Raw genomic sequence first — 25027 nt, 5'->3', positions numbered from 1 at the left:
GGACAGTGATCAAAAAAGAAATTGCATGTTCCTTCATGCTTGCATTTTGAAAAATTTTATATTATTTAGCAAACAGAAAATTGAAATAAATTCTATAGTATTCTTTCTAAAAATTAATTTCAGAAATTAAAAGTAGCTTGGTAATACCTACTTCTGAATCAAGTGATAACACACAACTGAAGAAGTCCCATCACATTAAGGAAATCCGCCTTCTGCAGAGTTCACCGACTTCCGGTTTACTCACAGGGACTTGGATCCAACTGTTCACTTTCCTGCTTAATATGCAATGTGGAGGGAAACCCGTTTGAACTGGACACCATCACCACAAAAGGCTGCTGCTGGAAACTCTGTTCTGAGTGTTTGGCTTCCTCTAGCATGCCGTCGTCGGGCTCCAACTTTATCACCCCTTGAATAACCGTCGGTTTACTTTCCGGGGCTTTAATGACGGACGTGATCACAGCGTTGGAGGGTGGAGCGATCATTTGTGAGCCGCTCGGTGTAAAAGTTACTACGGGGGCAGCGGCGCCGAAGGATGGAGAAGAAGCCACGTTGACTGTCCCGTTGCAAATTGTCTGCATGTTGCTGCTGAGCACCTGGTGGACCTGCGTGGGGCTCAAGACGATGGAGGAGGGGGGTGAGCCGGGCTTGGGGGACTGCAGCACGACGTTATCCTTCAGCACCGTCATGGACTGTGAAGTGGGGATGGCCTGAAGGATAAACTTCTGGGATGTTGCTGCTGAGGTGGGATCTGCACTGGCTATGACCGTTGTCAGAGGCACTGTCTGGAGTGTGACGGTATGCAGCTGTTGGTTCCCGGATGAAACGACAACTGGAACTTGTCCTGGAGCTTGGATGGTCCTGGTGAAATAAACAAAGAGGATGGTAAAGTTTCTTAATCTACTTTAAACACGTTAAAGGTCAACAGATGGCAGCCTTCCGTATGAAAGGCCAGTCTAAATACCATCCTCATATATTCTAATACAGTGGTCGGCAAACCGCGGCTCCCGAGCCGCATGAGGCTCTTTGGCCCCTTGCGTGCGGCTCTCGAGGAGGAGGCGGCGGCAGCTCCTCCCTGCAGGTGGAGGCGGCGAGCGGGCGGCGGGCGAGCGGCCGGGCGAGCAGGCGGCTGTTGCCTCGCCTCTGCTCCCCCTGGCTTGCGTCCCTCCGCCAGGGGGGGAGGTGCAGGGTAGTGGCCCAGGCAGGCCGGGCCGGCTGGCCAGAGGAAGGGCTGAGGAAGCACGCCCCCTGGAGCCGGAGGGCGAGGAGCCGCGGGGAGTCGGCTGCGGCCGAGGTAGGTGCGGGGCAGGGCGGGGACGCGGGGAAGAGCGGGCCGGGGGCGCTGCCCTCTGCCCCACCCTCCGGTTCGGAGTCTCCCTCGTGGAGTCAGAGAACGTTTGGCCGGGCGTGGCTGCGGGGCATGGCGGTGCGTTCACACGTGCACGGCGAGGATGCGGGAGCCGGGCGGAGGCAGCTGGCCGGCGCTACAGTGTCTCAGCCGCCGCCCCGCCCTGGCAGTGCCCCCCCCCAGATCATCTGGTGGGAGAGGCCGCCCCGTGCCCCCCTCCAACTTTCTCCAGGGGTTGGGGGGCTCCTGTCTTCGCTGGGGGGGCACGATCTGGTGGGGGGTGGCACACAATGGCTGGACCCGGCTGGAAGGAGGCGCGGTGAGTGGGGGCGGGGGGGAGATCTGGGGCGAGGGGGCTGCAGGAGGTCGCTGCTGGACCCTCCCCTCCCGGTCTGGGGTCAGGATCAAGTGGGGGCAGCAGGAGAGGAGGGAGGGCAGACAGACCCCCAACCCCTGGCCTGGGGGGGTCTCCCGGCGGGAGTTTGGCGTCAGGCGCAGTTGGCTGCCACGTTTCGGGGGGTTGGGAAAGTTTTGTTTGAATGCGTTAAGGGCGCGGTGGGGGGGCGGGAGACACGTGGAAGACTGTCAATAAAACCACCCTGGGTTTTATTGACAGCTTTACACTTGGGGGGGGGGCTTTTGCAAATGCAGGTCTCCCTCCCTTTTTAAAATTTACATCCTGCTTGGCTCCCGCCCCCCCCAAGTTGGGACTCCCAGCGGCTTTAGAACATTGTTCTGGACTTCGATGGACCGAGGGTCTGATTCAGTATTAGGCAGCTTCGTGTGGCACCGGGTGTGTGTGTGTGGGGGGGTGCGTGTGCAGGTGACGATAGCTTTTCTCCTTCTCATTTGTGCATGGCCGTTGATGCACGGGAGGTTTTGCCTTGGGTTTTCCACTCAGATGCACATTTTCCCCATCCAAATTCTCAAAACTCTGCATGGGGGGTTATTGGCCATTTATGAATGGGAGGTTTTGCCTTGGATTTGCCACTCAGATGCACATTTTCCCCATCCAGATTCTCAAAACTCAACAATAAGCCCCCCTGCAGAGTTTTGAGAATGCAGATGGGGAAAATGTGCATCTAGAGAGCGACAAATCCAAGGCAAAACCTCCCGTGCATGAATGGTTGTTAAAAGGCGTTTTGGCTCTCAAAAGAAATCTCAGTTGTTGTACTGTTGATATTTGGCTCTGTTGACTAATGAGTTTGCCGACCACTGTTCTAATAGCAAAGTCAGCCAAATCTGAGAATACTTAAATCCGGTGATTGGAGCTGTGAACGGACAAGAAAGATCTTTCTACAAGTGTGAAAAACACCCCAGGTTTGCGAAAAATCTGAAGTCTTAAATTTAAATTTAAAAAACCCCAAAATGATAAAAAGCATCTATAGCTTTAAGAAACAGAAACCTTCAGTGGCTATTACTAGGCAATCACAGGATTCTAGGCTTGGTTTCTGCTAGTAAAAGGCAGAGGGGGTGGAGGAGGGGTCCTCTCTGTTTTGGCCTTTGAGGGAAGATTAATTGGGGCAGCAACCACTGGGTGACTTGATACCATTGTACTTGCATGGGTCACCTAGACCTGGCTGCTTGTTACCGTTCAACTGTATGAAAGCCAGTGTGGTGTAGCAGCTAGAGATTCAGAGTAGGTTCTGGGAGACCCAGGTTCAAATCCCCACTCCTGCCATGGAAGCTCACTAGGTGATGAGGGCCAGTCACATGCTTTCAGCCTACCTTTCCTCCCAGGGTTGTTGTGAGGATAAGAAGAAGGAGGGGAGAATGATGTAAATTGCTTTTTTCTCCACTGCGGAGAAATAAATAAATAATATATATATATATGTATGTATATATGTGTGTGTGTATATCTATGTGCGTGTGTGTGTGTGTGTATAAAAAGCAAATACATAATCAATATAGCTAAACATGGGCGGCAAATAAAAGATAGGTTGGTGAATTACTGAGGGGAGAATGGGGCAGGGAAAGGGGAAATAATGTGGGGAGGTGATACAGGGGGAAGGGATGAAGCCAGCTGGGTGACCTTGGGCTAGTCACACTCTCTCAGCCCCACCTACCTCCCCAGGGTGTCTGTTGCGGGGAGGGGAAGGGAAGGTGATTGTGAGCCGGTATGATTCTACCTTAAGTGGTAGAGGAAGTCAGCATATAAAAACCAACTCTTCCTCCTCTACTGTCCACTATCATCAGCACGGGTCTGCCCCAGCCTTGGTGTCCAAGGTCATCTTTACTGGAGATGGCGGGAACTGAACTTGGAATCTTCTGCATGCAAAACATGAGCTCCGTTTCATAGATGCGGATCCCTGCCCCCAGTTGGGTATTTGTGTGCAAACAGTATTACAGCCCTCAATTCATTAGCGGCCTCAGGCAAATCAATATTATTCAGTCTCAATTCACGGACTATAAAATAATAATGGCAGAGGTATGCAAATCAAACTTTTAGTTGAGACCCAGTCGCTACCGATTCTTGTTACATAATGGACACTGTGGGTAAATACGAAAATGAAAAACCAAGCCACATATAGACAAGGCCCCGTGGGAGATCTGTGACCAGATTAGATCTCCCCTTGTCTAAACACGGCCTTAAGTGGACTAATTATGCATGAATCCATTAACATGTGAAGTGGGGGTAAAAGTGAGTGGATTTACAGTAAGAGTTGTTTGGCAGTGAAATCAGCTACCTAGGGTGGTGGTGAGCTCCCCCTCCCTGGCAGTCTTTAAGCAGAGGCTGGACAAGCACTTGTCAGGGATGCTCTAGGCTGATCCTGCATTGAGCAGGGGGTTGGACTAGATGGCCTGTAGGGCCCCTTCCCACTCTATGATTTTATGCTGTGCTCTGCTGCTGGAAGTCTTTCATTCTCCTCTTGGGAGCTAGTTATATCCTTCTTTTCTTAGCCCAGTCAGAATATTTCCTAGTCAGCAGACCATATTGTAAAAGTCAGCAGCAACCAGGGCCTCACATCTTTTGCTCCTCATATCTTTTGCTCCTGTATCCATAACTGCTTCCTGTTTTGACTCTCGAGCCACAACCAGCTCTAGAAGGAGAACGATTGAGACAGTTCTTCAGGGGTGGGTTATGGAGGAGAGCAACCTCCCGAGGGCCCCACCTCTTGCTATCCAGGGACCCCCCTGATGCTGCTGCCGCCACCGCCTCTGGCTTCCTCTGCCTCGCCCCAACTCTCACCCAGCGGAGGGAGCAGCCTGGCCTCTCCATTCTTCCTCAGGCCTCTTTAAAACCAGCTCAGCAAGCCATCAATGTCCTGTCGGACCTCCCTGACTTTTGCAAGATTCCACCCTCTTGCAAAGAATTTGGCCATTGTTTTAGTTGCCTGAGGAACTGTGATAACTGGGCAGGGTCGCCAGAGCAATCGAAATGGTGCCCCGACTCGAAATTTCGCAAGGGGTTTCAGAAGCCCAACAGGGCCTTCAGGGCTGGCTGCGCTGGTTTGGAAGAGGAGGCCAGAGGTAGCATGGAAGCCGGCTGGACTAGACGGGACGAACCAAGGCAGTGAAATGCCTGGAGCTCTTACCTTATGTTCTGAGCAGAAGGGTTCACGGTCTCCTCTTGCATGTTACTGGTCAGAGCGGTGTGTCCTTCCGGAAGGGACTGCATTAATTGAACTGTCCGATAAAGCTGCGTTGGGTGTACTGACTGAGCGGACTGCATTGTCCTCAGGGATGGCAGCTGCTGTGGAGCGGATTCCACCGGCTGCTTAAGTTTCGTAGACCTGGAGTTCCCCGGTATCTTTAGAACAGCAGCGGGGCCCCCTCGGGTTCCTGCATTAGAAGACGCTCTGGATCTGCCCGCTTGGTTTCTATTGGCCTCAGGCGTTGAAAGCAACGTTGCGTCCGGAGAGTCCATGCTCGAATTTGATTCCTCGTCGTCTATGTAGACGAGATCTTTTGGCATATCTTTGAACTGGTACACCAAACGCTGCCCTTCGACTTTTGCCAGGATGCCTCTTTGGTAATAATATCTGTTTCAAGTAGGAAGAATGTGGCGAGAATTTTTTATGTTAAACATTAGTTTGGTTTAAGAAGAACCAATTTTATTAATCTGTAGCTTAGAAGCCATATGAAGAACTGACTTTTAGCTGACCCCAGCTCCAATTAGGATCCCAACCTTAAAGGGCATAGGAGATTGCATTACTTGGAGTTAATCACCCAGAACACATCGGATGCCCCAAACTTTGTTTGTGATAGCAAGGTCACTTGAACAGGCAACAAATTGTCTGCTTATGGGGGGGGGGGATTGTTTTCCATACACTGGTTGACAGACAGAACAAGATTTATCAGAGACCTGGACATGGGAAACTTATTATGGAACAGGATATTTCCAAACAACTTATAGCCATGATTTGTGAAAATGCATCTCCTGAAGAATTTGAAAGGAGGTGGCCATTTGAGACCCTCTCTCTCGGTTTAAGCTATAAAAGGCTAGTCCAGTTATCCAGTCTTCGTCCTTCTTAGGGAGAGACCAGGTTCCACGGTTGCCATCTCTCTTCTTTGGAACGACCTCAGAGCGCTCTGATAATTGTTTGTTGGTGTGTCAATTGTGTGTGGGTTTCTGAAGTTCTGTCTTATATATTCCTAAACATTGTTGTTTTTCTTCTTTGCTTTATATTCTCTTGTAAGTACAATAAACTGAATGTTTTACTGGTACATGTTTAATGTGATGTTTGGGGAAAGTGTGTGTGAAAAGTCTGTCTTTCCTATCACATTCTCTGGCCTTCGCGTTTGGTGAGTAAAGCAGGCAGAGAAATTCCAATTACAAAAAGAACCGAGAAAAGGGAGAAGCAGGGGAAAATACTCCCATCAAAGAAGAAGAAGAGATGGTTTTTATCTGCTTACTTTCTCTACTACTTAAGGAAGACTCAAACCGGCTTACAATCACCTTCCCTTCCCCTCAACAGACACCCTGTGAGGTAGGTGGGGCTGAGAGAGCTCTAAGAGATCTGTGATTAACCCAAGGTCACCCAGCTGGCTTCCTATGGAGGAGTGGGGGAACCAAGCCGGTTCACCAGATTAGCCTCCGTCGCTCAAGTGGAGGAGTGAGGAATCAAACCCAGTTTGCCAGATTAGAGACCACCACTCTTAACCACTATACCACGCTGGCTCTCCCACCAGTCACATCAAGAAACGTATCTACATATTTCAGAAAAAAAGGCCCTGCCCAAAGATTTTAAACAACTAGTTTAACGTTAACAAGAAATCAGTCATGGCCACATATGTCTTTACAATAAAGAGCAGATTCCACCGTACTTCGGCAACAGAACGGAGGCTATAAGTATCTGGGCAGTTTTCTAACGTATTATGGAAGGCAGCCCACAGGTGGTTTGGGGCTCAAATCACAGGAAGCATATTCAATATTTTGATAAATTTTAGTGGTTTTCTTGAACTCACATACCTGAGAGCTCTGCCCATGGTTTCGTAATTCATATCAGGCTTGTTTTTGTGCTTCCCCCACAGCCTGGACACGGCCTTGGAATCTACTAGCTTAAAAATGCCCTTCTCTCTTTGAGTCCATTTGATATATTTAGGGCACGTAGCTTTGTCCTGAAGTAGTGCTAGTAGGAACTCCCAGAGATAAATGGTGTTTCCTGAAATAAATGAAGAGCCTTTCAGAAACTGAACACCCCATGCAATGAAAAAAATAAATAAATAGCCAAGCATAACTTTTTAAAGAGGCGCCAACCTTTCATTGACTTCTTCAATAGAAAAAGAAGAGTTGGTGTTTATATGCCGACTTTCTCTACCACTTAAGGAAGGCTCAAACCAGCTTACAATCACCTTCTCCTCACCTCCCCACAACAGACTTCCTGTGAGGTAGGTGGGGCTGAGAGAGTGTGACTAGCCCAAGGTCACCCAGCTGCCTCCGTGTGCAGGAGTGGGGAAACAAATTGACTTCACCCAGATTAGCCTCCACCACTCCTGTGGAGGAGTGGGGAATCAAACCCGGTTCTCCAGATTAAAGTCCACTGCTCCAAACCACCACAGGGGCAGGTATTCTGTTTGTGAAGGGACAGGTATTCTGTTTGGTTCCGCCTCCTGCCATTTTGGATTGGGCTTTACCTCCTTTCTGGAAGCCATTTTGGGATGGTACTCACCACCCCCTTTCCAAATTCCTAATGTACCCACAGGCTCAAAAAGATTGGGGACCCCTGGCCTATAACGTCTACATCAGCGGTAATAGTCGGGAATCAAAAATGTGAGACCACCCATGTCGTAGCAGCTTACTCTTTTAAAGGATGTGTGGGTGTGAAATGAACTTCTAGGAAAGAAACTCATCTTATTTCCTCCCCGCTCCACAATCAGAATGAAGCTGCCATGCTGAAGGAGACGAAGAAGAGTTGGTTTTTATATGCTGACTTTCTCTACTACTTAAGGAAGAATCCAACTGGCTTACAATCACCTTCCCTTCCCCACAACAGACACCCTGTGAGCTAGGTAGGGCTGAGACAGCTCTAAGAGAGCTTTGAGTAGCTCAAGGGCACCCAGCTGGCTTCATGTGGAGGAGTGTGAAAACAAATCCAGTTCACCAGATTAGTGTCCGTCGCTCATGTGGAGGAGTGAGGAATCAAATCCGGTTCTCCAGATCAGAGTCTACCACTCCAAACCACTGCTCTTAACCACTATACCATGGCAGACCCTCTGCCTGCACTGCCCACACTTACCCTTCCCATCCTTGTTCTTCTTCTTCACAGATATGTTTGGAGTCAGCGTAGGGGATTCTGGACGGGCAGGTTTGGCTTTCTTTCCTGGGGGAGGAGGGGAAGAAAGCAAAAACACTGCTGTGAACAGAGACAGAGTGTTCATTCAACACTCTCTTCCCCCTCCATTCAAGAATCTGAGCAACCACACCAGATTCAGCACAACTTTCCAGTGCTTTTCTCATCCAACTGCATTGCAAGGATTAACCTCAAATATTAAATTATCTAAAAATAAAATAAGTGTTATCAGACAGATGGGTAGATAGATGATAGAAGAGTTGGTTTTTATACCCTGATTTTCTCTACCTTTAAGGAGTCTCAAAGCAGCTTACAATCACCTTTCCTTCCTCTCCCCACAACAGGCACCTTGTGAGGTTGGTAGGGCTGAGAGAGTTCAGAGAGAACTGTGACTGGCCCAAGGTCACCCAGCTGGCTTCGTGTGGAGGAGTGGGAAAACAAACCCGGTTCATCAGATTGGAGTCCACCGCTCTTAACCACTACACCACGCTGGCTCTCCTATGACATAGCAGGCTGTATTAGGACATCCCTCCTAGATTCCTCATTTTCCCACATGCTTACACAACATTTTGTTTAGATTTTTTAGATGGGGAAGCATTCAAATAATATCCCCAAGCTTGCAATACACTGTACAACCTCCTTTTACTGCATGTATAAAACATTATGAGAAGACAAGAGTCACTAGAAAAGACCGTCATGCTAGGAAAAGTTGAGGGCAGCAGAAAAAGAGGAAGACCCAACAAGAGATGGATTGACTCAATAAAGGAAGCCACAGCCCTCAATTTGCAAGATCTGAGCAAGGCTGTCAAAGATAGGACATTTTGGAGGACATTAATTCACAGGGTCACCATGAGTCGGAAGCGACTTGACTGCACTTAACACACACACACACAAAGCAGGCCCTGGAGTAAACGCAACAGGTGTTTGTGCTTCTACAGTGTAGTTCAAAAACACACACCGGCAGAAAATGAACTTCAGGATAGCTGCTCAGAGCGCACCCACATTTCCTTACCTTTCTTCTTTTTTGGCTGCTCAAGCACTAGAGTGTTAGGCAATTCACCATGCGAGTCTTGGATCTGGTGAACCTCCACCACTTCCGGAATCCCGTCCAGGGTGACCGAAACATGAGTAATGGGGGCTACGTCAAGGTCATCCTCCTCTCCACCAAAAATGTGTGCTTCAGAAAAACAGCAGAGGCACAAAACACTTTAAAGGTTCTGGAAGAGCTGGGAGCAATCAAGTTACAACCAAGATAGTCTTACTGAATTTGAATGCGTACCCAAGAAATCAACTAAAATGCTAATACCACAGTATCTCAAGACATTATATTTTGTACATGTAGTTTACTGTTTCTCTTAAAACGTAGAAGACAGACGATCGACAAGGAGGGGCTGTGGCTCAGTTGTAGAGCGTCTGCTTGGCATGCAGAAGGTCCCAGGTTCAATCCCCAGCATCTCCAGTTAAAAGCACTAGGCAAGTAGGTGATGCGAAAGACCTCTGCCTGAGACCCTGGAGAGCCGCTGCTGGTCTGAGTAGACAATACTGACTTTGACAGACCGAGGGTCTGATTCAATATAAGGCAGCTTCATGTGTTCATGTGACAAGCTCTGGACAGATTTGGACTTGGTGTTATAGAAAGGATGAATGCAGATTTTGGAAACTAGTGGCACATGTTCTACAGCAGATGCATTTTTCAAGTGAAGGACAGATATCTCCTTTGATCTAGAAAATCATACGGTGATAGAATCTGCGAATTTGATGGTTAATGTGTCCCTTCGCCCCAAGACAGCTCATCTGCCCTTGAGCATAGAGGACTCAAGTAATACTCCTGTTAGGCTACTAATAACATTTAACAAAATTCTTACACTTTTTTGAACAACTGGCAAATAGGAAAGCCCAAGGACCCCCCCACACACGCACACACATACACACAAATATTGTCGAAGGCTTTCACGGTCAGAGTTCATTGGTTCTTGTAGGTTATCCGGGCTGTGTGACCGTGGTCTTGGTATTTTCTTTCCTGACGTTTCGCCAGCAGCTGTGGCAGGCATCTTTAGAGGAGTAACACTGAAGACAGTGAGAGATACTGTCCTTCAGTGTTACTCCTCTGAAGATGCCTGCCACAGCTGCTGGCGAAACGTCAGGAAAGAAAATACCAAGATCACGGTCACACAGCCCGGATAATCTACAAGAACCAACACACAAATATGTTACTGCCTGAACTCTTTAAGACAGATCCAAGTTTGTGGGCTCCAATCTTAGGCACACTTTTCTCTGATATTAAGTATACTGGTAAATTTCCATCAGGTTGGGAATTGTAGTTCCCACATACAAGATAGACAAGTAAGAACACTTCTAACAATTAATCACCCAAAAGCGTGCTTTCTGTAACATCCAATATGTGTGCTATGTTTCTCCTCAGTGAACTGAAAGTCTGGGCTGACCCAAATCACATTATTGAGAAAGAATAGCCTGTTTCCAAATATGTAACGTTATCAACCAACGTTTCACAGTATGCCACCATCACTAAGTAAAGAAACTCAAACATCAGAGCTATGGTTATAAGTGGTTATAAGACTCTTATGATTAGACGGAAGAATACAAATGCAGACCTCCGTTCTCAACTGAAAGTAGTCGTCCGCTGTCAACAAAAATGCCAACTCCCCCAACATTTATCGGTGCCCTTCTTGTTCAACTTTTGTTAGTAATGAGACACCTTGACTTTTCCGGAGTCTCTATTTCTAACAATACGATCCTATTAGTAAAACGATTCACTCAGCATAAATGGTTAACTGATGAACACGCAGCGCTTTTTAAATATTTAGGGATTCTCTCCAGGAACGAGTTTCCTGGAAGAAACATTCAGCTGCCTTTAAAAATAAATGTCTTGCAATATTGCATGCCATTCTAAATTCGTCAGAGAAAAGGGCTGGGAATTTGGATTCCTCAGTGACAGAATATTTTGTGGGGAAGGCTATAGGCCAAATTACTTATGGGTCAGAATTACTGAAAACGTGAATTCTATGGAGATCACCCATGATCAGATTTTTAGAGCTCTCCATGTCCAACGAACCCCGGCAGCCCAGCTTAGAACTAAAGCGGGGTACATTTATGGATTGGAGAAAGCTTCATTGTATGCCAGGAAGCAAATTTCCAAAAATCTACGCTTGAACAAACAGTGCCCAGCAGGCAATGTGAAAACTTGCTATATTCGCTGACAAATTTTGAACTTGTGTTCTTAATGAGGGCAATTAAAAACTAGATGTATTCTATCGACTCGCATAGTGATTTAGACCTTATTCAGGACTCATACGCCTCTAGAGGGTATTGGGATATTAAAAGTGGTAATGCTCCAATAACCACTCATTTTTTAAAAACAAGAGTAATGTTTCAGCCCAAACCTTCCCCTTATCTACATCAAAAATATTTAAATTCCAGTCAAATAATGTTTTTGTACTTGCAGCCAACAGAAAATTAAAAATATTGTACACTATACCTTGCAAGTGGGGGTCCCCGAAACTCGCGGGGAGGGGGAATTCTATCTCCCCCCTCATCACAACTACCAAGGCCTCCTCCCCCCAGCCCCGTTCACTTGCGGGCTTACCCGGAGCCTCTCCGGGAGGGCTCAGCGAGGCTTTCTCCCCACCACCCCAGGCCCACTCTATTGCCAACGCACCCAGACCCAGAGGCCCATGAAACTCGCGGGGGGGGGGAGGAATCCCATCTTCTTCCCCTGCTCACTTTCCAGCCCAGCTGGGCCGGTGGGGGTCAGAGGCAGCCCCCTGGTTTGGGGATCCCCCCCCCAAGATTTTTCTGCAGACCTAGGGGGTCTTCAATTTTTCCTACCACGATTGTCTTTTCCAGTGACTCTTGTCTTAGAATGTTTTTATACCCCGGTTTATCTCCCTTTAGGGGAGTCTCAAAGCAGCTTACAATCACCTTCCCCTCCCCACAACAGACACCTGGTGAGGTGGGTGGGGCTGAGAGAGTTCGGAGAGAACTGTGACTGGCCCAAGGCCACCCAGCGGGCTTCATGTGGAGGGTGGGGAATCGAACCTGGTTTTCCAGATTACAGTCTACCGCTCTTAACCACCACACCACGCTGGCTCACCTACTGAGAGTAACAGGATTTCAAAGGACTTCACTCTGACTCTTTTTCCCCTGCAGCCAACATTAGGAGAGGGCTAACTAAAATGAATACAACACTGACCCTTTTACCTTCTAGAATCAGAACCACAGGAACTGTTAAGAAACTGGTAAGATCAGGCTCGTGTCCTTCTGCGGAACATCCTGTAAGTGAACCTACTCAGAAACGGTTCGATCTTCTTCCCCTCTCTTGTCAGATTTCCTTTCCAAAGCACCCAACTTTCATATCACAGCCACACGTAATTTCTCCCATTGTCGCTGTTGCACCAGAATAAATACTGCTTGGATTTATTACCGTCAGACTCACTCGTTCGTTTCTCATCCAGCAACGGATCCGGGGAATCCATATTGAGAAGGGCCTCAGCGGCTTCAATGGTTTGCATTGTTTCATCTCCGTTATGACAGGATGCTTCGACTGCAAGTAGGGGGAGGGGGAAGAGGCAACAGGGAGAATCCATTAATGCTATAGAGCGCAGTACAAAACAAACCTCTAGCTTCACTCCTCTAATAAAAATCCTCTGATCCTGGAGATAATAGGTATGCATCATGACTACTATCCATTTTGATTCTCTCCAGGATCAGAGGAGCATGCCTATTATATTAGGTGCTGTGGAATGCAGGCAGGACAATGCTGCTGCAGTTGTCTTGCTTGTGGGCTTCCTGGAGGGACCTGGTTGGCCACTGTGTGAATGGACTGGATGGGCCTGGGTCTGATCCAACAGGGCTTTTCTGATGTTCTTATGATGATAGGGCTATCTGTGGCTACTAATCAAAATGAACACTAGTCATAGTGCATACCTATTCTCTCCATGATCAGAGGAGCATGCCTATTATATTAGGTGCTGTGGAACACATCCAGGATACTGCCGCAGTCGTCTTGTTTGTGGGCTTCCTAGAGGCACCTGGTTGGCCTCTGTGTGAACAGAATGCTGGACTTGATGGGCCTCGGTCTGATCCAGCAGGGCCTTTCTTATGTTCTTATAACTAGTAGCCATGAATAGCCCTCTCCTCCTACCAGGATGGGAGAACAGCAAGAAAGACTGGGGTTGCTATACAGAGCAGGGATGCCAGCTTTGGGTTGGGAAATTTCTGGAGATTTTGGGAGGGGGAGAGAGAGAGAGGGAGGGAGGGAGGGAGGGAGGGAGAGAGGGAGGGGGGTGTCAAGGTGTCTGAACTGGCAAACAACAGTTCCAGTCCTGCCTCCAGAGGCTGCTACACCAAAGAGAGGGAAGACCAGAAAGGATGCCAAAAGGGGCTCAAACACCCATGTCTAAAAATGCTCCTGTAGCTAACCTGTGAGGGTAATATCATCGTCTTCTATGATTTCTTCTTCTGCGACATCCAGTGAATTATCCGTTATCATCACATTGTGTTCAGCCACACAGGATAAACCCGAGTAATTGTTCAGGAGATCAGCACTTGGCACATGTTCCACAATCACCGCAGGAAAGATAGAAGGATCGCCCAGCTGTTAAATAAGGACAGGGGGGGGGGGAATCAAGTCATTCTGGAGCTACTGATCTGAAACCCAACATGAATCGCACCTACTCACCATTTATCGATGTACAATAGTTCTGGTTTCGTTTTGGTTTTGGCAAGTTTGTTTTTTTTATTTTTTGGTGCTTTCCAATTTTGACAGCTTAAGGCCCGAGAGACTGAGCTGAGAACTGGGGGTGTTCAGATTCAAAACTCACTTCAGCCAAGAGGCTTCAGACAAACTCTCTCTGGTTTTCAGGCTCCGTTCTGTACTTGTATATTTGTACCCTACCTCTCCCCATAGCTCAAGGCAGCTTTCAAAACCCAGGGAAGAAAAAAAGAAGCAATACCCCAAATATCATCACACCGCAAAGGCCTGCACAACTAACCCAATTTCTACAGCAATTACAGCAGCTGTCGATTCCCTCTCAAGTCCAATTCAAAGTGTAGGTTTTAACGTTTAAAGCCCTACGTGACTTGGGACCAGGGTATCTTAAAGGGCCATCTTCTCCCACACATTCCTGCCCGGGGAATTAAGATCACAGGGGGAGGCCCCTCCCGACCGTCTCACCAATCGAAGAAGCTCGGTTGGCGGGTACACGAGAGAGGGGCTGTTCAGTGGCAGCCCCACGATTATGGAACAACCTCCCCAGAGAGGTGCGCCTGGCCCCCTCACATTCATCTGTTAGGCGGCAGCTGAACACAAGTTTTATTTACAACTCCTGAAGAAGTGAGCTGTGGTTCACGAAAGCTCATACCCTGCAAGAAATTTTGTTATTCTTTAAGGTGCTACTGGACTCCGGCTCACTTCTATTATTTACAACTGCGTGTGATTAATGCAGTCCTAAACTGAGTAGCATCTACTCGATACATAGCCTGATTCCACAGACCAGTGGATTTCCCCCCAAATAAAACACTATACACAAATCTTCAGGAGCTACAAGCGTCTGAAAATTTTTGATACCTCCTCCCCAGCAAAAGCAAACAAGAGGTAGATCACAATCCACTGGCAGATCACTAGCTAACCTCTGGTGGATCACCACGCTCGGATTCTTTATAAGGTGTCCTTAAGCCAAAGTGTGCCGTAACACAATCCATTCCTGCATTAAGCTTTCCAAGATCCGGAATCTGTGCTGTTGCTTTGTAAACTGAACATGAATTCCGGGGCCACTAGAAATCTAGTCAGTAAAAAGCCACCAAGGGAAGACTGGTTTCAGCCCACATTTGCACGAGTATTACCATTATAAACAACACTCATAGTCCCTCTCCCTAATGCAACATCTTGGATCCTAAGTAAGTTTTCTTATACTGCCAGCATGAATTCCCACTTCCCACAGCAGCCTGCCACCACCACCACCACCCAAAAAAACCCACCAAGTCCTGGGCACAGTCAATCCCAGGAACAGCCTGTAACAGGAAGGCTATCAACAAAAAATCACTCTCGCATCTGCAGAAATCCAAGGTAAGATCCAAGCCAATATGTTCAGACTTTCCACATATGGATCACATGGTTCTCAGAAGTACAGTTCTTTTTAAACTAATATTTTCTGCTGACAAGCCATGTACTGGGCAATATGTCTTGCAACTCCCAGTGATCTACTCCTGAACAAAAAAGGAACTGACACAAGAGTAAACCTGCCAAGCAATGGCTTCAGGGATATAAAGAGGGGGGAAATACATACTGGACAACATAAAAACACAGAGTTGGAAGGGACAAATGAACACATGAAGCTGCCTTACACTGAATCAGACCCTTGGTCTATCAAGGTCAGTATCGTCTACTCAGACCAGCAGCTGCTCTCCAGGGTCTCAGGTAGAGGTCTTTCACATCAGCTACCTGCCTAGTCCCTTTAACTGGAGATGCCGGGGACTGAACCTGGGACCTTCTGCATGCCAAGCAGATGTTCTACCACTGAGCCACGGCCCCTCCCCATTCCTTGTCCCCCCAAACACGCTGAGTCCATTTCTCACTATGGTGATGGTGGAGAAATGCCCTCCACCCTAGAATTCACCCCGACGACCCAATAATTGGGACCGCACTCTGTTCATGAGCTGGGACCTGCTGCAGGCTTGCAGCTGACAAAGAAAAAAAGGTATGCCAGGATTAAGTCATCAAACCCCAGGCACAGAGCTTAGTTATGCAGATGGACTGGCCAGTGTAGAACAAAAGCTTTACCATCTTCTAGATGAACACATAAGGGCCCCGTGGCGCAGAGTGTTAAGCTGCAGTACTGCAGTTCAACCTCTGCTCACGACCTGAGTTCGATCCCGACTGGAGACAGTTTCAGGTAGCCGGCTCAAGGTGGACTCAGCCTTCCATCCTTCCGAGGTGGGTAAAATGAGTACCCAGCTTGCTGGGGGTAAAGGGAAGATGACTGGGGGAGGCACTGGCAAACCACCCTGTAAACAAAGTCTGCCCAGTAAATGTCGGGATGTGACGTCACCCCATGGGTCAGGAATGACCTGGTGCTTACACAGGGGACTACCTTTACTTTTTTTAGATGATCATACCTAAAGAATATCAAATGGCTATATTTTATATCTTCTTCCTCTTGGCTCAGGAAGATCAGGACTGATCCCAGACGAGGTAGTACTTGCAAAGGGAGATTGTAAATTTCTTCGCCAACCCGACCATCCACTTTCCACTTCAGCCATGGCAAACAGAAATGCATTTGAAATAGATTTCCACATATGAGCAGGAATTCAAACACTGATCCAGCACTGTTCATCACCACTGGAAATAAAGTTATTTCGCTTTATTAATTTGGTATCACGAGTACATAAATCAGGGAAAAATACAAACAGCATCCAAATACGTACACACTTCTGGGAAGAGAGTCTAGCTAATGCTCAAAGATTAGAATGCAGCCAAGACTGCAAATATCAACAACAAGTAGAAAACCCTGTTCTGCCCAGGAAGAATCTAGACAGTTTGTTCAGTAATAAGTGCCACAGAAAAAGCCTGGAAGGCTGATTTGATTGTAAAGGTAAAGGTCCCCTGTGCAAGCACCGGGTCATTCCTGACCCATGGGGTGATGCCACATCCTGAGGTTTACTAGGCCATTAACAAAAATTAGGCCAACCGGATTGGTTTCCCCACTCCTACACATGAAGCCAGCTGGGTGACCTTGGGCAAGTCACAGCTCTCTTAGAGCTCTCCCAGCCCCACCTACCTCACAGAGTATCTGTTGAGGGGAGGGCAAGGGAAGGAGCAAATACCCTGTGAGGTAGGTGCGGCTGGGAGAGCTCTAAGAGAGCTGTGACTAGCCCAAGGTCACCCAGCTGGCTTCATGTGTAGGAGTGGGGAAACCAATCCGGTTGGCCTAATTTTTGTTAATGGCCTTTTGCCATAGGCAATAACCTGGTAGATAATAAGAACCTAGTAGATAAAAAGAACATGAACTTGGAAGTTCACAGTTCTAATTCGATACCACCCAGGATGGCATTAGGTAGCCTTAAAAAAGCCACCCTCTGGCATCAGCAATAAGGGAATGACATTAGTCTACTAGACAAGCTTGTTGTAAATATTACAAAAATAATACATGTGAAGCACTGGGAACCCTCCAGGGGTGCTACGTACCTGCCAAGATAACAATGCACTTCCTAACAAGTAGACCTGCTTAGCATTGCACCAATAATCAGGTACAAAGCACAGAGATATTCCAGAGAAGTCACCTGCTCTCCTTTGGAAGCACATTTATTTTAGAGAAGTCCCCTTAAACTCCAATGCAGAGAAAATGGGTTGTGGAACACGGTGACTAATGAAAGAGGAATCACCTCCAATCGATGCATGGTTACAGAACTGTATGTGTGCATACGTTTAAGCAATTTGAAACTCACCAGAGAATGGGGATACTAAGAGGGGCCATTTCTGTGCAGTATTAGGTTTTTTACCCCTTAAGTCTGCGATTCTGAAAATTAAGCTCATGTCTATTAAGCTCAGGAGCTGTGGCTCAGTGGTAAAGCATCTGCTTGTCATGCAGAAGGTCCCAGGTTTAATTCCCAGAATCTCCAGTTAAAGGGACTAGGTGACGTGGAAGACCTCTGCCTGAGACCCTGGAGAGCCGCTGCTGAGTAGACAATACTGACTTCGATGGACCAAGGGTCTGATTCAGTAAAAGGCAGCTTCATGTGTTCCTTAAGGCAGCAAGAGTGACTGATAGGAATCGTTACCCGAAAACCTCAGAAGCACCAAATGTTGCAGCAAACGGTTACCACACTTCTAATAATACTCCTTTGCATTTATATATAACTTTGAGTGTTCAGAGCACTTCAGTTGTATTTCTCAGTAATCGTCACAAGGTATAATTACCCTCCCATTGCAGGACACGTGCAAGAGGTGCAAAGGAAGAGAAGACAGATGGCAGATAGACCTGTTTCCTTTCCACCACCTTCTCTCTTTTACAAATAAATAGTCAGGCTAGAAGAAGAGCAAGAACGCGATCAGATATTTTTCATAAGATGGCACCGCTGTCATTTCCTGAAGGAATCATGGTTGTGACTTCAGTTTAGCCAACACAGAACAGGATGTGGAAAATACTTTCGGTTTACTCTGCACTAACCTACTTAAAAAATACAAAAAACACCAAGTGCTAGAGAAAGCACACCAGCGCATGCAAGGATGAGTAAACGTGGAAGTGGATGCAAACAATTCCTGAAGTTCACGGAAGGGGCCAGCCCAGCTACGGCAAAAGGTTGTGGTTGAGGATTTATTTTGACAATCGTGGCCTGCTTTTCAGCCTAGCTGACAACAGTTAACAACTATTAAATTTCCCAATAAAACGACGCAGGGCTTGCCCACGGTCGCCTCGGGACTAGCCGGTCTCGGCTTGCCTGCCCCTCCCTTCTCCGCAGTCTGAACCCTGGGTCACCACGGCGCATGAGCCAGAGGGGCGGGGGGAGTCATGAGTCATGCCATCACGGGCCCTGCCCAGTAGGCGCCTCGACGCTTGCACAACCAGCCACCTTCTCGACAGCAAATGCAAACTGCCAGGGAGAAGAAAAGAACAGTGTATTCGCAGCAACACGCTGCCGTCCGAAGCTGGGCAAAACCTCCTTCCCTGGAGGTTTTTAATCAGAGGCTAGATGGCCATCTGTCAGCAATGCTGATTCTATGACCTTAGGCAGATAATGAGAGGGAGGGCACCATGGCCATCTTCTGGGCATGGAGTGGGGGGGGTGTCACTGGGGGTGTGGGGGGGAGGTAGTTGTGAATTTCCTGCATTGTGCAGTGAGTTGGACTAGATGACCCTGGTGGTCCCTTCCAACTCTATGATTCTATGATTCTATATCCCACAAAATGAAGACACCTCGTTGACAAACGGCACCCCAGTTTCACATACGCAAGCAAAGTAAGCAAGCAACACTTGTGTGCAGATTGCAATATAAGCTGATAAGGCGGAAAGGCCTGAAATACTACCACTAACTGAAGATTCTTGTTCCCCTCTGCGGTAACCACGTGGAAACATCATGCAAAGTAAGAGGTCGCTCTCTAGGCTCTGGGAAAGCCTAATTGCTGAAGACATACGAAAACAGCTTAGTTCATGGGAAGGTGACTGCCCCATCTCCCAAGTCACCTCTGGAATGCACCTTTATTTATTAAAACATTTATATCCTGCTTTTCCTCGTGGTTCAAGGCGGCTTACAATAATAGAAGAAGAGTTGGTTTTTATATGACGACTTTCTCTACCACTTAAGGAAGACTCAAACCGGCTTACAATCACCTTCCCTTCCCCTCCCCACAACAGACATCCTGTGAGGTAGGTGGGGCTGAGAGAGCTGTGACTAGCCCAAGGTCACCCAGCTGGCTTCATGTGGAGGAGTGGGGAAACAATTTCAGTTCACCAGATTAGCATCCGCCGCTCAGGTGGAGGAGTGCGGAATCAATCCCGATTCTCCAGATCAGAGTCCACCGCTCCAAACCATCGCTCTTAACCACTGCACCACGTTTTAATAGTTAAAACATCCCCAGCTGAAACCAAAAATAAAGTAGCCGACCCCAAATCTCTCCCCCCCCCCCGCTTTAAAGATGCCTGCCATTAAAAACCCCTCAAAAGCCCGGGCAAACAGGCAGGCCTTGCAGCGCCTTCTGAAGATCTCCAAAGGGGGGGGGGCTCACCTCTTCAGGGAGCCCATTCTACAGAGCAGGAGCCACGACGGAAAAGGCCCTGGCTCTATTCCAGGCTAGGCAGGCTACCCCAAGTGGTGGGACACCCTGCAGATGGCTCCCTGACAACTGTCGTTAGCACACGGGGACATATGGAAGGAGATGGCCCTTCAAATCACAATCCTTCAATCACCTTGAATCAGAGGTACCTACCAGGGCTGTGAGATCAAACCGGTTTTGCCTGATCAGAGTGTATGCACTAGAAAGGGGAAAACGGAGCCATCTGGTATTTAAGGTACTAAGCGCAAATTTGGATTTTGGAATGCTGAACTGACACTGCTTTGTAACAGGTGTGTGTAAGGTTCTGTCAAGTCGCAGCCAACTTAACAGTGATCGAGCAGGTACTGCCTGTTTATTTAGGTTTTTAAGAAGAGGTTAGATGGCCATCTGTCAGCAATGCTGATTCTATGACCTCAGGCAGTTCACGAGAGGGAGGGCACCTTGGCCATCTTGTGGGCATGGAGTAGGGGTCACTGTGGCGGGTGTGGGGGGGGGAGGCAGTTGTGAATTTCCTGCATTGTGCAGGGTGTTGGACTACATGACCCTGGTGGTCCCTTCCAACTCTATGATTCTATCAGAGTGCATGCGCTCTGTGTGTGTTAAGTGCCGTCAAGTCGCTTCTGACTCATGGTGACCCTATGAATTAATGTCCTCCATGCACTAGAAAGGTGAAAACAGTATTTAAGGTACTAACTGCGAATTTGGATTTTGGAATGCTGAACTGACACTGCTTTGTAACAGGTGTGTGTAAGGTTCTGTCAAGTCGCAGCCGACTTAACAGCAATCGAGCAGGTACTGTCTGCTTATTTACATGCATTCTTAAAACACCTGCCTGACTCAAACATATGTCAGCAAACCAATTATTGCGTAAGTCTCCAACGCTTTCCCTTCCATAAGTAAGTGATGCCAAAAGTTCCCCTGGATTCCCACTACTTGGAAAAAGAGAGAGGCTTCTGCCACTCCTTAAAGATCCCACGTCAATTAAATTCTACTTTGCTCACAAAGATGCAGGACAACCAGGAAGCAATTCAGACAGGGTTCCTTCTGTTTTTCCTTACCTGCTGTTCATTCTCCATGACATTACTGGCAAACTCAAACATCAGGTCATTCTGCTGTACTACTGCTGCCATAATAAAGCATTCCAAGGTCTCAGTTCTGCATGAGAAGAAAAATGCTTCTTTGGGGCAAAGGCACGAAGGTTATCACCAAGAGTTCAGCCAGGTGCCCAAATGGAGAATTCTTAGGCGACCAGCTTCCCTAGATTTTCCGTCTTGACGAACAATACAAACTTCTTCCTTAAGTATTTTTCTCACCTCGAAACTCCTGAAAAATAAAAACAAAATAATTCAGTAGCGGTCATAAAATAAAAATCAGTATAACTGATAACAAGTTCTGCCATCCCTTTTATTCTGGGAGCTTAGAAGCATTACTTAAAACAGCCAGCCGCAAATGATTAATTTCTTACCAACTCTGCAGCACGGATTTTAGTAGTTAGCAAACACGCAGCACCCAGCTCCAAAGCAGTCAAAATGAAGTCATCGGCTATGTCAAATGGTATCGCATTCATGTGGTATATTGTCGCCCTTTCTTGACAGATACCATTTGCAAAGTTTCTGCCTTGCCTGTTTTGACAAATGTCCCAATTGGCCACCCTTCTGACACACACACTAAAGATAAGCAATCTTCTGAAGATGCAGAAAAGCTCACTGCAGCATCTCAACAAGGCAGGCACTTGGGCATTTTCCCCTCCGCTCTGTAAATGCAGCCTGAGTGCATTGTTATCTCCACCACCGGCTTGTAAGCAGCAGGAAGGAAACACTGACCACGTCATGGCAAACGAGACATGCAAAGAACTGCACACTACAGAACTGGATAAACAGAAATGTGCTAAGAATGAGAACGAGTGGGGGTATGCACTCGACTCCACAACGTATGAAGTTGGGTGAAATTAGAGAAGCTTTAACGACAAGCTTTATTACAATTATCACCTACTTTGAATAAAAAGTCTATAAGTCTAAGCAGCATTTATAAAAAGCCTAATGTTTATGTAATGGAGAGAGGACCTGTACTGTTCTCTATATTGATACTGGCAACTCTCTTAATCCTCTGACTGTCTATAAAATAATGCATATATCATATTTGGCCAGGGATCCTGGAAGTTTTTTTTTTACCATCTTCTGGGCATGGAGGTGTGGTCACTGGAGGCGTGGGAGGGGAGGTAGCTGTGAATTCCCTGCACTGTGCAGGGGGTTGGACTAGATGACCCTTGTGGTCCCTTCCCACTCTAAGATTCTATGATTCCGGGGCATATTTATAACCCAAGGTCAAATTCCATAGAATCTGGGGTAGAAATGTCCCCACAAAAACATTGCAGTGACAGAAACCATTCTGTTTGACATCTAGAGCTTGAAAACACACTTGGACAAGAGGCATAACGTTTCTTTTGTGTAGGTTCACCCTTCCCCTTTTGCATATTGAAGAACTCGATCTGGCATGGTTCCTTGACAAAGCCCCTTTTTTTTACAATCTGAAACAAGAAAACTCAGTTTGGAACCTAAGATGTTAAACTAACAAACTCATGAACTTTAAAGGAAAACACCTAAAATTAATGATTTCTAATGTTTTTGTATAATGGGGTATTTTTCGACCCCATGCTTATCTCTCTCTGAAGTGAGATAAATGTTCTCCAGGTTTGCCATTCTCCCCAGTGGCAAAATGCATAGATTTCTGGGGCTGTTCGGGCCCTAGATAGCCATATTTTAACATACCAAAACTATATTAGAAGCTTAAAAGTCACGTATTCAGACCACCAGACTTCACCACACACACACACACACACACACATATATATATATATTTGTGTGTGTGTGTGTTTAAAATTCAGAAGGCTGGATAACTTTATTTCCACAACTGTTGTTTAAACTTAGTTAAAAAATTAATTTTCAGGTTTCAAAGCAAAATGAGCAACTGAACCCTACTTAGGTTCTGCATGGCATCACTTTTCGCAAAAGAATATGGTCACTTCTGAAAAGCCAGCCACCAACGCCTTTCAAACCCAAGGATGGAGACAGCTAACTCTTTAAGAGATGCAAATCTTAAAAAGGCGGCTGAGCCCATAAAGCAATGTTTGTATAAGAAGAACCGTTCCAGCTCACAGCTGGCACTGGATGTGGCAAGAAAGTCGATGAAACATAAACATCAGTTCTCTTGCTCGGCGTTTCCCAACCTGTGGGTCCCAACCCACAAGCGGTTCTTCGGCTTTTGCAGTCCCCCTCCCTGAGCTGGAGAGTAGAACGGGCTGAGCTTCTTAGTTCTCTCAAACGGGCCAGGCTCATCATGAATTCGTGAGCCTCTCTGGTCGGCAGGGCCTTTGCGGCCAGATGAGCAGCTCCATAAATATCAACTAAGAGGTGGTGTGTTCGGCAGCTGTCAGTACTGGGTGACTGTAATGCCAGGACTGTTCCAGTCTCCCACCCACCCCTTTCTCAAGGGAATTTCCATTTCACCAGACCTTCAGCAACTTCCACCCCATCACCTGGAGATTTTGAGGATGGAGTCTGAGGAGGGAGGGGTTTGGGAAGGGGAGGGACTTCGGTGGGGTATAAAGCCAGAGAATCCACCTTCCAAAGCAGCCATTTTCTCCAGGTGAACTGATCTCAGTCAGTTGGAGATAAGTTGCAATAGCGGGAGAGCTCCAGCCAGTACCTGGAGGTTGGCAACCCTACTGACCACAAATCAATCTATGCAAGAAATACACTTTCTAGACACCACTGTACAAATGTATTAGGCAGCATAAACACCACCTTATGCCAGAAACCTACTGATCACGAAACATATCTACCTGCCTCCAGTCACCATCCCAAACACACACAATCCACTGTCTACAGCCAAGCTCTACAACAGATATTCTTGGAATTACAAAAACCTTCCTGATGCAGTAAGGAAAGAGAGCAACAAAGCCAGAATGATACCAAGGGTTAACCTGAAACAAAATAGGCCCAAACGAAAGAACAACTGAACACCACTGGTAGTCAATACAGTTCTCAGTTTAAACCAGTTCGACGCACCATTAACAACTTACAACTGCGGGCACATTTGGAATTTTGGCAGGGCACGGTGGGCGCAGAAGCAAAATGGTTGCCACAAAAGAAGGGCACTTCGGCTCTTGAACACATGAAGCTGCCCTATACTGAACCAGACCCTTGGTCCATCAAAGTCAGTATTGTCTACTCTGACCTGCAGTGGCTCTCCAGGGTCTCAGGCAGGAGTCTTTCACGTCACCTATTTGCCTAGTCCCTTTAACTAGAGATGCCGGGGATTGAACCTGGGACCTTCTGCATGCCAAGCAGATCCTCTGCCACTGAGCCACAGCCCCTCTCCAACATAAAGCACCAGGTCATTACTGACCCATGGGGGTAACGTCACATCCCGACATTTCCTAGGCAGATTTTGTTTATGGGGTGGTTTGCCAGTGCCTTCCCCAGTCGTCTTCCCTTCACCCCCAGCAAGCTGGGTACTCATTTGACTGACCTCAGAAGGATGGAAGGCTGAGTCAACCTTGAGCCGGCTACCTGAAACCGACTTCCATCGGGATCGAACTCAGGTGATGAGCAGAGCTTTTGACTGCAGTACTGCAGCTGACCACTCTGCGCCACAGGACTCCTCTTGAAAGTTTATACCAAGAAAATACTGTTGGTCTATAACGTACTGCTGGACTCCAATCTAACTAAATTTCCATGAGTTCGCCCGCCTATTTTACTAAATCGCTTCTCCTGTTCTTTTAAAAGCTGCTTTAACTCTGCCTTTCCCTTTTTGTGGGAAACTTCATCTGTTGAATTTCTGCCTGCTGTGCAACATTTTAAAAGCCAGAACCTCCCCCCCAAAAAATATATATATATATACTGGCGATACTCGAAAGTCTAGCGTCTGGCAACCATTATGACAATTAATTTTCTGCTCCTTGACCCAATCCAGCCAGCCCTGTAGATTCCACTGACTCCCCCTTATACACTCCCATCCAGAGACTCAAATGAACAGACTTCTGCAATAGCAGAAAAAGACTGGAAGATAATGTTTATTTAAAGCACTAACGTAAGGATGGATTTTTCTCTTGCAGTCTACAGGTGAGAGTAGAACTATACATTCCTTGTATGTGTCAAA

At 47.1% G+C, this 25027-nt stretch overlaps 1 protein-coding gene across 2 annotated transcripts; it reads right to left on the bottom strand.

Annotated features, from left to right (window-relative positions):
* Positions 1 to 236: 236 nt before the first annotated feature.
* ELF1 (E74 like ETS transcription factor 1) lies at positions 237 to 21022 on the bottom strand. 2 transcript variants are annotated; one of them, XM_056862096.1, is made up of 8 exons: positions 20926 to 21022; positions 13519 to 13693; positions 12521 to 12640; positions 9092 to 9256; positions 8026 to 8109; positions 6759 to 6951; positions 4882 to 5328; positions 237 to 858 (listed from the first exon to the last, which is right to left on the bottom strand). In XM_056862096.1, the coding sequence occupies exons 1-8, from the start codon at positions 20995 to 20997 to the stop codon at positions 237 to 239; spliced, it is 1878 nt and encodes a 625-aa protein (XP_056718074.1). In that variant the 5' UTR covers positions 20998 to 21022. The 2 variants fall into 2 exon arrangements, with proteins under 2 accessions (XP_056718074.1, XP_056718075.1); XM_056862097.1 differs by having other exon boundaries at positions 12533 to 12640.
* Positions 21023 to 25027: the final 4005 nt, after the last annotated feature.

Source organism: Euleptes europaea, chromosome 16 (assembly GCF_029931775.1).
Source record: "Euleptes europaea isolate rEulEur1 chromosome 16, rEulEur1.hap1, whole genome shotgun sequence".
In the NCBI taxonomy this organism is placed as follows: Eukaryota; Metazoa; Chordata; class Lepidosauria; order Squamata; family Sphaerodactylidae; genus Euleptes; species Euleptes europaea.
This window is presented reverse-complemented; position numbering and strand designations above follow the sequence as displayed.